Source organism: Rhea americana, unplaced genomic scaffold (assembly GCF_003343005.1).
Source record: "Rhea americana isolate MKP2758 unplaced genomic scaffold, rheAme1 scaffold_2, whole genome shotgun sequence".
NCBI lineage: Eukaryota > Metazoa > Chordata > Aves > Rheiformes > Rheidae > Rhea > Rhea americana.
Window position 1 is genome coordinate 9,023,917 of NW_028186149.1, and position 13,817 is coordinate 9,037,733.

Below are 13,817 nucleotides of genomic sequence, written 5' to 3' on the forward strand. Positions count from 1 at the left end.
CGCACTGCGCCTGCGCCGCCCGCCGGGCCGTGAGTTCGGGCCCCGCCGCCGGCGCGTCCCCGCTTCCGCGGGCCCTGGCGGCCGCTGAACGTGCGCGCCGCGAAGTGTTTATATCTGCGCGGGGGTGGGGTGAGGGCGTCAGCTCTAACCCCGAGAAGCTCGGCGTGGGCTGCTGGTGCACCAGCAGTTCTCTCCTACCCGCGGGAGCTACTAGCACGGAGGGCTGTGCCTGACTGCAGGCAGGCGAAGGGTCACATCGTGCAGTCTGGGGRTTTCTCCCTTCTTTCCGCATAAAAAGTAAGGTGCTTTACACGGTTCCCAGTAATTCTTGCCCCTGCGTTGCTGCAGTGCAGGAAGCCATGTGCCCATTCTGCCTTAACATTCCTCAAAGGATGTGGGAGGATGCAGCAAACCCCTCAAAGGCCCTGCCGTCGTGTAATGCCTTTCATTGCCGTGCTCCAGCCTAAAAGCAGTAGGACTTTTGCCTTTACTAATTTTGCTGAGAGGTTATCCTGCTCCTCACTGGTCTGATGGCCGAAATCTTGCTTCTGCTTTCCCAGCCACATGCGTTCCACCTGTTACAGCCACGGCCTGATCTTGTTCCTGTGCCAGGGAGTTCTCCAAGGGAACAAACACTTCTGTAGGAACGTGGCCTGCCTGAGGGAAAATAACCTCTCCTGGTCTTCTGCCTGCTTGAGGGAAGTTACCAAGAAAAGATTCTGAATCTGCGAGGTGTTGGAGCGGGGCCGAGGGCAGAGGCGTCGCCCGGTATCGGCGCCCCGAGCGGAGCCGCAGGCCCAGGCCGAGCCGGTGCCTCCCGCGCGGCCGCTGCGGGGCCCTGCGCAGCAAGCTGGCCTTGGGAGGAGGCTGCCTATAGCTGTCGTCTGAAAACAGGCGCCATTAGGCTTTGTCGGAGCTCCCTGGCCGCACTGTGGTGCGCCCGCTGTCCTGAGGAGATAATTTCATGTGGCTCTGCCCCGGTGGCTGCAGAGGTGCCACCACGTCCCCTTCACCCGGCTCCCCCTGCAGCCTCACCTGCACTTGCTTTGGGGCACACTACAAGCAGGGTCACGGAAATGGCTAGAATGAAAAAATACATACTGGAAGGAGTTGCAGTCTTTTTGTTTGGATAAATGAGGCCGCTTCCATGTTCACAACTTGCATAGGCTTGCGTAAGGCAGCCAAGGGGACAGTGAATGGTGTTGGACTAGGAGTGAGCAGTTGCAGCTGGAACCTCTTAAGCTAGCGTTTCTGCCTAAGAAAACACTCCCAGATACGTTTCGGTTCAACCATTCTTAATGTTTTTGTTCTCTGGCTGATTTAACTCACTAATAAAGGCTGTCACGTTGTATGGCTCCACGAATTAGGTAGAGGGGGTTGTTGTTGCAAAATACCTATTTTTTAGATAAYGGTAATTTTAATACTGATCGTGCACAACTCCTTGAATTTAAATRTTTAGACCAGCAGGTAAGTATGCATTTTATTAGTTTAACCAAATGTTTATGTTTCTTATTCTAGGGTTTGCTTGACTTCCTTTTCAAACATCTGTTCTTAGTAGAATCCTTGCCTCACCCTTCACAGGCTAATGAACTTGGTAAGTCATTGTTCACAGCATAATTTATATGGTTTATAAATTAATCATTTTCTTCATTTCTGACCTATTTTTTACTCTAAATTCCTATAGACTATAAAACAGATTAGGGACTTGATCATTATCCAAGTGTAGTCCAACAGCATGTTCTGTGTACCATTGTGGAAGAAAAAAATAGTCTTTAATGTTAAAAATAAAGCTGGATGGGAAATGGTTATCCTCCCGTCACAAACACACACAAACTCTTTTAACAGAATTCCCTGATCTCTGAAACAAAGATCATTTTGCAAAGGAAAATGAAGATGGGAGAGTCTCTATCATCTTTTCTCTGGAGCTTCTGGTTTGTTAAACAGTTAAATTTTAACTGCTCTAGAGAAACAGATACTAATTTTATATTCCAATCGTTAGTCTATTTCAGTAAGATGTGGGAGGGCCTGGAACAGGCAAAGCAGGAGCAGAGATCTGAAACTCCCACATGTGAAGTGAGAGTTTTTCAGAATGATTATCTTGCTTGTTCTTTCTAGAAATTCCATCTGGAAGCTGAGAAGTCTTTCCCACTGAAATTTTCCACAAAAGACAACTCTTTGCCATTAATTTAATTAAAATTAAATTGCCAACCAGTTCTAATTAAGAATATGATTCAAGTATTTTTAAGTTAGTTGACAAGTGCCTATTGTAATTTGTTGTCAGATTAAGCCTTTGATAATGCTTTTTTAAAGCAAAAGTAGAAAAATAGAGAAACGGACAAGGTTTAAATTTGACGACATAATAGTGGCATAATTGTGATCAATAGTTAATTATAATATCTACGAAGGAAAACGTATATGAATTCTTAACAGTCTTGTAGATAAAAATGACATTTTGTAAAGTATGATAGATATCTCAAAACTCTATTTTTTGTCTCTGTGTTTCTGAAAACTGTTAGTGAGACTAATTGAATTTAATTTAATCTTGAAGGTTTGTGGTTTTGCAGAAATACTGTAAGATTTTGCTGTCATGAAAAACACAAAGCCTGAGTCAGAACTTTCCAAGTTAAGATAGTACTATTAGGAAATAGAAAAAAAATCTTATGCTATACTAATAGTTAACTGGTTTGATGTTAGTAAGAGCTCTGGGAGTGAAAAATGCCATGGACATGAAAACTACAATAGGGATAATGCTGAAACTTTCAAAAATGTTAAAAAACAGGGAATGTGATCAGAAATGGTTCAGGTAATTCAAACCGAATCATTTTAAATTTATCCATCTTATCATGGTCATGGAAGTTCCACCTAAACTTGAGATATCTAAACAGCATCTATAGCCACTCTGAAAAGGACTCTCTCCGTTGGATAGAACTGCTTCCAGGCTAGTTTGCCTCAATGAGGTAGCTCAGAACTTTTGGTAGCTGCAAGGGCCATGGAAATGGCGCTGCACAGACATGCATGTTCTGTCCTGGGGTGTCCACCACCCCTGCAGCATTCTGAAATAATCTTTGTGTGTAGAGAGTCAAGGCTGGTTTCTCTTGAGAACTTCTGTACACCAGAGTTGTTCCCTAGGGAAGCTTTCTAGTTACCTTAAAACCATTCTGTACCACTCTGAAACCATGAATTTGACCCTTGCTGCTTATTTCCATTGCTAAGCTTCCCTGCTTTTTACCTGCTATGGTCACTTTACGTCTGATTTTGTATGACCTTTTAATTGAACAAATATGTAATTAGTATTTYGTTTTGTTTGCAGAAGTACCTTTCATATTTATTTTAATAATTAGTTAGAAATTTTTAAGAGAACTCACAGACTGGATAAATCTGAATCTCTCTCATTAAAACAACTTGAAATTATTTATTAAGAAAAAACAAAGTGAAAAATCTAGTCGCCTACAGCATGCTCCTGTTTTACTTGGAAGTCTGCAGAGCTTTGACTGGTTATCCTTTAATATTCTTTAACTGTCTGGGTAGCGGTCCCTTTCTGATAAAGCAGGAGGCTACAGATCCATCGCTTTTACCAAATACAGAGATTCTATTGACTTGAAAATCAAGTTGTCTGAAAGCAAGTATAAGTTACAGAAAAATAAATTTTGCATGCAAGCACTTTCTGAGTGGTTCCTGTATTGGTTTTTTCGCATAGCCATTTCTGCGTTTCCTGAAAAGATCTTTGTAAATATGAGAGAGAAAAAAATCATAAATCGTATCATCCATATGGGGGTTAGGTTTAGCTCAGTTGGTGAGAGTGTGGTGCTAATAATGTCAAGGTCGCGGGTTTGATCCCTGTATGGGCCACTCATTTGAGGGTTGGACTGGACGATCTCCAGAGGTCCCTTCCAACCTCACCAATTCTATGATTCTATGATATACAAACACTTTTCATCAAAAACATCAAAAAATACACCTGCAAGTTATTTCTGTTCTTATGGACTCTTGGGGGACACGCAGAAAGAGATGAACAAAAAGTAGTTCTCAGGAATTTCATATCTTAAGAAACCAAAGCTAGAAGTAGGGAGTAATTTTCACAATTTTGGTGAATAAAGTACAGATATATTAAATACAAGCAAAGTATGTCATTAAAAAAGACAACTCTGCAGTGGTTTTAGCCAATTTTTCCTTAGGGAAAAAAGTTATGAAATTGTGCTATGTTTTATTTTTGTCTGAAAGCAGTTTTTCCCCGGTAACTTGAAATSGCTGGCCAGTGCTGGCTGAATTACTCCTTGCTACTTTTCTCTCCATCTCTGCCACTGCCAAGACCGGGCAAGTGCGGATGCCTGCTCACTGGGGGCCCCCGCTTCCCTGTGGCACCTAGCTCTGTGGGCGCTCACACTCGGACCCGTAGCCACTCGCAGGCTCTCAGCCCAGACCCGCAAAAAAAGTGCCGGGGCCACCAGTCTCCCGTCAGGAGCAGCCTCGGCCGCCACACTAGCAGCCTTGCGCCTCGAACGCTTTCCCGCCCGCTAAGCATGCGTCATTTCCGCATCCGGAGCGACGGCCTTTCTAGGCGCGCTCCCGCAGGGTCGACTCTATGGTGAGGCGCCGGGGAGAGGGGCGGGTGGTGCAGTGCCGCCCTCCGCGGTGAGAGGAGCCGAGTCTCTGTCCGTCCCTGTCTCCTCCTGCCGGCCCAGCAGCCTCCGGCCCCGCCAGAGCGGGCGGGAGAGGCGGCCATGAGCGCCGCGGAGCGGCCTGAGGGGAAGGAGGGGGCGGCGGCGGCCGGCTCCGCCGCCCCAGGGCGCTCGCTSGGTACGTGCAGGGCGGCCGGGCCTGAGGGGCGCGAGGCCAACGGTCGCCGGGGAGGGGAGGGAGGGGGGGCGAGACCAACGGTCGCCCGGGTGGGGGAAATAATGGCCGGGTCGAGGCGGGCAGCGSCTCGGTGCGCTCGGCCCGCGGGCAGCAGCCGCGCCCGGAGGCGCCGCCCTCCGCCTCGAACATGCTCGGCCTGGATTCGCTGCGGAGCAAAATACAGCTGGGCTCTGCGGMGCCGTCCCCGTGCGGTGCGACTCCGAGCTGCAGGTGTTTCTCTTCCAGGAGTTGCATGCACAGCAAGTACCCATAGCTTGCCCGGTAAAGCTCGGAGTGACTGCCGCTTTGAGAGCCTGTTCTGTAAATGTTTTTGAATCCAGCATGTGGTATTTGAATAGAGTTTTGGTAGGGTTTGAGCTTGAATGACCTTTATTAGTTTTGGTCTCATTTAGGTTTATTCCCTAACTCTGAGAACAAGGTGAGCATCAATGCTCAGTGTATTTTTGTTACGCAGCCAAAATAACCGATACTGTTTGTGTTTTCTCAGTAGGTTGGAATACTTAGAATTCTCTTATGAGGTGTCTTTGGAATACTCCCTTCTTCCCATTTTGTCTGTGTGTAGATACAATGTAACTATACACCAGCAAGYCTGAGATATAGGACTAGGAATAAGAGAAGRATAGAGAGGGGGAGGAAATAGGAAGCACTGTTTAGTTGATAAAGTGCTTCCCCRTGTTACAGTGTGAACTATAACTTCAGTGTTGAAATGCTGTTTTAACCTTTAGAGAGGAAAATACAGTTGTACGAGGTGAAATTTCAAATATGTCAACTTATGGTATTCAACCTTGTTGTTCTTTGGTGTTAGGTTTTAGTGATGCATCTCCAGATGAAGGAGTAGTAGAAGATATGCCTATGATAGATGAGAAAGCTGTGGAGCAGCTAACTGAAGGATTAATTTCTCATTATTTGCCTGATCTTCAGCRATCAAAATTAGCACTAAAGGAACTGACGTAAGTAAACTTCTTATGTGYATGCTTTGTTTGCCATGTTTTTTCATATAATGGTCTAAGTATTGTTAATTAGAATATAACTTACTATAGCATTTTTCTATTCTGGCTATAAAAGTCAGAATAGTTAGTGATATTTAAGATTACAGGAATAATTGTAAGTGTATAAGCTGCAGTGTAGTCTTCCAGTGCTTTGACTGAAGAACATAAGTCTAAAATCCAGTCAGCCAGGTACAGCAGAAGACATGCAAATTTCTAAACTTGTTTACTTCTGTAGTGGAAGGTCTACTCAGAACAGCAGATTTATTTTGTTTTCAGAGATGCACTTAACATTCAGGGCAGCTTGTAGCRCAGTTTTTTTTCTGTTTGTTTTGCTGTCTGTAAGGTGTGCTGCAAAAGATGCACCTAAGAAATATAATTAAGGAGTTAAATAGATATGAGTGTTTCATACACTGACATCTCACTGATAACTAAGAGTAGTTTATTTCAAATGCAGTCTAGATCTGATATGGATATGAAGATACCTGAAAGGGCTTTACACAGAGCCATTTTGGGTCTGCAGGTTATATTGAGTTGGGCTTCATGGTACAAATATGTCATTTTGCTGCAACCAAGGGCAGCATGTGTTTGCAAGGAGTTTAGCTGATTTGTGAGAGATGGAGCATTTTTTTAATAAGCCCCAAGGATCAAAGCAAGTTCTGTACAGAATTAACTTAGGCCATGCAACATAGTGCAGAGTCAACTGAGTAGAAAGCCAGAGAGATTTTTTTCCCCCTCTATTCAGTCACAAATATCATTACAGTCTGCAGGGTGCCTGTATTCAAGGTTTYCAAATACTCATCCCAGATATCTTATCATCCTTTGTGAGCCCAGACAACAAAGAACTGAATTATTGTGTACTCAGCTGGGATTTTTTCAAAAAATATTTACTGACATCTTTATTTGAAATTGCTTAGCAATGCATTAGAGAAATCTGCTATCAGGAAGCATGTATCTATGTCTTATGATCAAAACTAAAATATATTTAAAGGGCTGGTTGAAAAAATAAATCCAAAATTACCCTTTCCAGATTTTTGAGTGAAACCTTACAAGAGCTTACCGATAAGGAAATAATTGATTTGTTGTATTAGAAATAGGTGCTCTGAAAACCTTGCTTGTGTAGCATATCTTTACAGATACCCTTTTCAGACTCCTTTTCATTCTGCTTTACTGTGGTTTTATGCATCTTGTCTTATTTCAGACAGAACCAAGTGGTATTACTAGAAACATTAGAGCAAGAAATTTCAAAATTCAAAGAGTGTAACTCCATTCTTGATATCAATGCCTTGGTAAGTATCACTGATGCTTTAGCAAATGTATACTAGTACAGATTTTCCTGCTGAAATACTAGTAGTAACACTTGTATCACTTACGTATTTCCTTGTTCTTAACAAACTACATGATTACCTACCAGTTTAGTAATTTGGGACAAATTGTTGCAAAATTGGGYGCTTTTCTCATCTATTTTCTATTCCACCCCACTCCACCCACCAAAAAGTAGATGGTGTATAGACCAGTATATTTGCATTAAATAGGAAGAGTACTAGGAAGAAAAAGCAGACTCAGTTTGCCAGTAGTAGTATGTGCAGTTGTTCAAAACCAGTCACCAGAGCCAAATGTATGCAGTCCTTCAGTAAGACTGCAACATCAGCTTGGCACCTCTCCGGACTAGCAGGAAGGGTTAATAAAATACGAGTATGTGGTCATATTTTTATTCCGTTTTAATGAATGTTAATTCTATGGCAGGTACTTTGTACACAGGTACTTTGTGCACCTGTGGAAGTGTGGCAATTTTCTGTATTAATACAGGTAATATAAGATCYAACATGTTTCATCCATTATCAAATTGTTCTGGTATCGCTATGTTCTTAATTGCTGCTTTGATGTACAGCTTTATAAAGCAGCTATTCCAACTTGCCAATCATTGCTATAACTGTTATATTTTAAAAGTTTTCAGAAGCTAAGCACTATCACAACAAGCTAGTGAATATTAGAAATGAAATGATGACACTTCATGAGAAGACGTCAAAATTAAAAGTGAGTGGAGTCTTTTTTTGTTTTTAAACATAGTTAGTTAACTATACATTACTGACTTCTGATCTTTATTTTGGATGCACACTGAAAGTTCCAAATAAAAATATAATCTTTATTAAATTCCCCTATTAACTTTTTTTCTCATGTTTTCAATAGCACTAAACCATATTTGCTTTTAAGCTTTGCTTACCTTTTCATGCGTTTAAACAATTTAAGCATCTGAACTCTTAATGATCTTCAATGTCATCATCATGTTTCTCTTTTAGGTGATACTGGAATTGTGCCTTGTTCTGCCTTGTAATCCAGTCCATTTCAACTAGTTCTCATAGTTGATTTAGTTTGTGTGACTTTTTTTTTTTTTAATGAAACTATGTTGTCATAAACATAAGAATATTTTCTCCTTAACAGTGGCAAAAGTCACAGACTTGATGCTGTACAGTTGGTCTCTGGTTACATTCTGACAAGATTAGTCCTTCAATCTGGCCAACAAAAACAATTTCCCCCCTTGGAGAAAATAAACTGCACAGTATGCACCTGACTGGTATAAAGAGAGGATGAGTTTTAATGAGATTTGGGGGAATCCAGTCATATTTTCCCTATGTAGATCAAAATGKTACTATTTTTGAAAGATAAAGTCGGATGGAGGAAGAAAAATGAGCAGTATCGGTAGCATTGCARTCATAACCAGGATGTTTTTCAAGAAGAGCATGAGAAGAACAGGAGGAGTGTTGTTTGTAGCTCCAGCTTATATAAAGCCCTAAAACTTCTAATTTTTTTTTTTTTTTTGTTCTTTCTATTTAGAAAAGAGCACTTAAGCTGCAGCAAAAGAGGCAGAAAGAAGAACTAGAACGAGAACAGCAACGTGAAAAAGAACTTGAAAGAGAGAARCAGTTAACAGCAAAACCTGCTAGGAGGACATGAAAGCAGAGCATGCATCAACTTGTCCAAATTAATAACTTTGCATTCTCTGGAATTAAGGTGGACTTTGCTTAAAGTGGGCTGTAGTTGTTACTAGCAACAGTCTACTCTACAGTATTATAAATTCCAGAATGGTAATAAGCAATCGAGAAAATTCTAATTTTCTATTTCAGCCATTCAAGTTGCCTTAATTTCTAATGCTATGCAGTTTGATATTATTATAGCGTAAGTTAATTTTTGATATATAYGTAGGAGAATTTAGACATCACAGTTTTAATTACCTCTCCATTCATTTTTTTTCATATGTTCTTCTGCGTTTAGAATTCTGATTGAGGGATGCTTGGTGACTGGCATGCGTGTTTTTCAGACAAAATACAGAAAAGTGGTTGCTGGAGTTCGGTTCTGGTCTCTGGATTTCCATGATGGCCTATTTCACTGAAGCAGCTTTGATTCTGGCAGTTATGCTCTCATGTTCATGCCCTGGGTCATAAATACTGGCTTTTCGTGCCAACTAGGTATACTGTCTTTTGCCTAATATTGTTAATAAGTGAATGCTGCAAAGCTCTATGATACTAAGAACAATGGTGAGAGGCCCAGATAACATTGTTACATTTGGAGTTTTTGTTTTAGTTCCACTCTTGYACAGTTAGTTGTCTAATGAGCTGAAGAGTGTATGAGCTGCAGTGTATTTGCCTGAAAGTTCACTTGATTGCAGTAGTCTCATGTTTTTGTCGCCAAGAAACTGAAGAGTAACTTAAAAGTAAATTTTGAATTATTTCCTAGCTGAATTGGATGATAATAAAAATTAAACACTGCTGATCCTTAGAATTTGTGTGCACARTAGAAAGACTAATGAATTTGRGCTTCTACAAATGACTAAGTGAAACCAATGAACTGTTGCTTCTGTAATGGTTCCACAGGAAGTGTGTGTGATCTAGRCAGATCTCTGTAGGATTGAAAGTTGTAGTTTCTTCATTTTCTGTGACAAAATAAAACACAACCAAAACTAAACAAATTCTACCATATCTGAAATTCAGTTATCTTTAGGGAAAAACTGTTGCTGCTTCTCCTCAGTGATTCAGTTTCACTTCAGGGCTATGTGAGAGGTTGTTGTTTTGTGATTGATGATGATTGCTGTGTACTGATGATAACCGTGGGGTAGCAGTTGATACCCGTTTCTCTGAATGTAATTGCTTTCTTGCAACATTTGGTAAGAACTCCCATTCAAGTGAATGTATGTATTGTCTAGACTGATGAAAGACCTTTAAACTATTCTTTCCTGTGGTCTGACCAACCAGTAGTTTTATCTCTGTTTTTTAAGAAAGTAGGAAAGTAGTGTGTACTGGGAAATAGGATGGAGGGTAAGCTTTGTAAAACTTTTCATTAAAAATGTATGGCAAGATATCAGAGGGGCACAGTCAGTTTTATTTTTCAGTGAGGTTTGATGGTGCGTAAAGTACACCTGCCTAGATTCTTATGTATTATAATTTTCTAAAACCTTATTTCCCTGTTAATAATATTTGTCTCACTTTTCTGCAAAAGACAGACTCTAACAAGTAATAGTGACGTTTACAGAAACTTCTGACCAGCACACAAGTTAAACTGGAACAGTGTTTGGAGGCAGGGAAAGCAAAATAGTTAGAGTATGCTGAAGAGGCACCAGAACTACTGTTACTGAAGCAGTAATGGATTACAATTTTGCACAGATATCTTTCTTCTAGGTTGAATTGTGTCCCTTAATTGCCAGCAGATTGTTGACCTGTGCTGTGGTTTGTTTGTATTTCTAAAAGAAATGTACAGAATTCGTACAGTCCATTTTTGGAGCAGAATGTACATAACTAAGTATGGTTGATATATTTTATTTTGTAATGTAATTACAAAATTAGATTCTGGGAATATAAACAGTTATTATTAAAATATAAAATGAAACTAGATGCCTCAGTGAAATATCCAAATTAGAATTCATCTCCTTTGATATTTCTTGTTTTATGTTGCCTTATCTAGAATCCAGTCTGGTGTTTCAAGTTGTCATCTGTTTCTATTAAGAACTGGTTTTCAGAAACTTTCACTTTTACTCAAAATACAGAATTCTAAGCATTGAAAATAATACTTACGGAATTGCGTATTKTCACATTTTTTGGAGTAATTTGTGATCTAAAGAAGAAAAGCTTGTAGTGCTTGCCTTCAGAATCACATAACACCTATGTAAAACTGTACTTGGTAACGTTTTCCTTAAAATGACAGTAAATACTGTTCTCACATGCAAAAGGAACTAATGTTGGTAAAGAATCCYTCCTTAATAAGGATAAGAAGGACTGAATTTAAAAAAAAAAAAATGAAGAAATCCACTTGTGTAGACTGGCCAAACTTCCTCCAGTATATCTTCAATGAACTGTAATTACTTCAGTCAAAATTATAGTTCATTATCTAAATAGGATATTAGTCTTCCAAGTGCTTCTCCTTTATCTTAATGCATAAGAAGCAAGTGCAGCACTGGATTCACTTAACTATACTGACATCTAAATGTGTATGCTCATATCAATATGCAAAGCTAGACTGAATAATTTTATTAATGTGTATACATTTAGTTTTGCTTAATTTTTATAAAACATTACTAATTTATCAATTAGATAAATGAGACGTTGTTAGACTCTTTCTTACTGATTTTATTCCATCCGTATGAGGAACTATAGCTCTGTCATATTTGCTTTTAAACTGTTGAATTCACAGCAGTGGAGTTAAGACATGTGCAGTAACTCTTGAAATATTTATTTTCTAAGATYCTACAGATTTAGGAACTGTCATTGCTGATTGGTGAATCTTAGTTTCCTTGCTTTAACATCATGATAGTTACCCTGGATGCTTGATTCGAGTTCTTCTCTTACCACCATCACCACGCAGGCTCACATTAGCCAATTCCTTAATTCRGTGTTTTCCCCACACACACACCTCCTACCCCAATAGCAGTAGCTTTGCTATGCTCATAAGGCAAGTATTTGGATGTCTTTTGAAAATGGTTACGAAATACTTTTTTTTTCTTGTTTTTTTCTGTGTGCCATTACCTAAGTAATAATAGTATAAATCATAAATGAGAGTTTGGGGGTTTTTTAGCTGCTCTTTAGGATTCCAGTATCAGAGAGAGTTGATTTGTTCCTAATTATCCTTTAGTAAATGCTTTCTGCCACCTAATGATTGCTTCCCAACACTGCTGGCTGTTCTTTATTTTCATTCTGAACTTGGCTTTCTAATGCCCTGACCCTGCAAGGCTCACTCATTTAGATGTCATTAAATCTAAATAGTTTAATTAATCTCCATTGGATTAGATGTGTGACTATAAATAATAGATTAAAAATGTGAAGGACTAGGAGTTAGTGATGTAAATCTGTAAGCATACAAATTTTAGCTGCATAACTATTATTAGGGCTATTCATGTTAGGCAAAATAGCTAATATACACAAAATTTATCACTAAGGTACATAAAGATAGTAATGATGATTTTTGAATCAAATTGTGTGCTTAAAGAGTAGTTTTTGGCACAAGTATCACAGCTTTCCAGTAATTTAAAATGTGTCTGTACTTACTTTCTCCATCTTAGAGGCTTTTTACTGGAGGCTTTTTTATTTTTATTGCATTTACAAGTTTTAGTCTGGGGTAGCTGATTCCATGTAGCTATAGAAAGAATTGTAGAAACCTCATATACTCTACTAAATGTAGAGAAAGTCCTCTGAAAATGTAACTTGTATCCTGTCAAAATTTGTCGTATCTTTCTGACTAAACCTTTTTTCTGGCTTCATTTGTTGTGGTCTTGTGAGAACAGCTCCTGCCTGGGTATGACGGAGTAGGCTTACACACGCGGGGGAGAGGAATTGTTTTAATCCAGGTGCCAAGTACTGTGGCCTCGTCTCCCGGGACCTCTGTACCCGGCAGGGAACGTCTGTGAGAACAGAGGTGAACGCTCAGGATTGGCTTTATGATTATTGGCCTGCAGCCATAAGTTGAGACAAGCAACTGAAACCACTTTTCTGAAACCACTTAAGGAAACAAGAAGGACAAGACAGGCGGCAAGAGCGGGTAAGTGCGTTAGCCTGGGCAGGCCGTGAGTGGGCAGGGCCCTTGTGCGGAGCAAACGCTGTGCTCGGGCTGCCCGGCTGAGACGCAATCTGTTCRCTGTGGAGCGCAGGATGCAACGCAGTGTGCGTAGCCTGTGTGCTCCCAGAGGACAACATGCCTATTACTTGTCAGATTGCCACGCTGCAGCATGTCTTGTTCCCTCCTTCCGCTTCTCAATAGCATGCCTAGAGCATGGAAGAGCCTTGGGGTATCTTCCAATTTAACCCCTCAAGGCCAGTTTCCCCGTTCTTTTTAGCCTTCCACAGTTGCGTGTTTCTCTGAACAGTTTTACAGAAACTTAACTTTCCCCTCTTGGAGCAAAGCCTGAGAAAGAAATGGCCTGATGTGGGGTTTGGATTTATGGGCTGCTTGGTGCGTGTGATGAGCTGGTGTGAGTAACCTTGTCTTTACATGTTATTGTCAGCGCTGATTTTCTCATGCTTCTTTTTTGTCCTGACAAACATGACTTGGTAGATTAATGGCTGTTATTGCACATTGGCACGTACCATAAATTGAAAGCCCTGTAAAGTCCTAGAGAAAAATATTTTAAGGCTTGGCTCAGCAGAAGGTCTCACTTAACCGAATAGGAACAGACTGGTAACCCTGCTCTCTGCGTGTACTTTAGCTGTAAGGATCCTCTTTCTCTGTAGACTCTGGTAAAGTTATAGCTGATCTGGATTTCTRTGTAGGACTCTAGCATTTTGGCTGGCTGCTATTTTTTAATGCTCCAGATATTTTTGGCAAAGTACCACGATTCCAAGCTTAAGTTTGATTACAGAAAGGGCAAGCTGGAGGAGCAAATGGTTTGAAGACGGATACTTAACAGCACAAGCCAACAGGCAAAGCCGCGGTGTTGCTGACATCTGTTTAGCTTTTCTTCGTACGCTGCTGGGGAAACTCGGCGGCTGGCCG

General features: G+C 40.5%; 2 protein-coding genes across 3 annotated transcripts in view; both read left to right on the plus strand.

The window, feature by feature from the left end:
• The window catches only part of BLOC1S6 (biogenesis of lysosomal organelles complex 1 subunit 6), a 39,711-nt gene extending 28,987 nt beyond the window's left edge, over positions 1-10,724 (plus strand). The window contains exons 4-8 of one of the 2 annotated variants that reach the window (XM_085303438.1): positions 1,519-1,594; positions 5,663-5,807; positions 7,045-7,132; positions 7,794-7,880; positions 8,679-10,724. In XM_085303438.1, the coding sequence (XP_085159564.1) occupies positions 1,519-1,594; positions 5,663-5,807; positions 7,045-7,132; positions 7,794-7,880; positions 8,679-8,798 (516 nt within the window). In that variant the 3' untranslated portion in view covers positions 8,799-10,724. Of the gene's footprint in view, positions 1-1,518; positions 1,595-4,552; positions 4,798-5,662; positions 5,808-7,044; positions 7,133-7,793; positions 7,881-8,678 lie in introns of those variants that run through there. The other variant, XM_085303440.1, reaches the window with a different exon arrangement.
• A 1,997-nt stretch (positions 10,725-12,721) lies between these two features.
• Positions 12,722-13,817, plus strand: part of SQOR (sulfide quinone oxidoreductase) — a 12,365-nt gene continuing 11,269 nt past the window's right edge. Inside the window, exon 1 of the mRNA XM_085303449.1 lies at positions 12,722-12,866. The gene's annotated coding sequence lies outside the window, so the exon portion shown is untranslated. The remainder of the gene's footprint in view (positions 12,867-13,817) is intronic.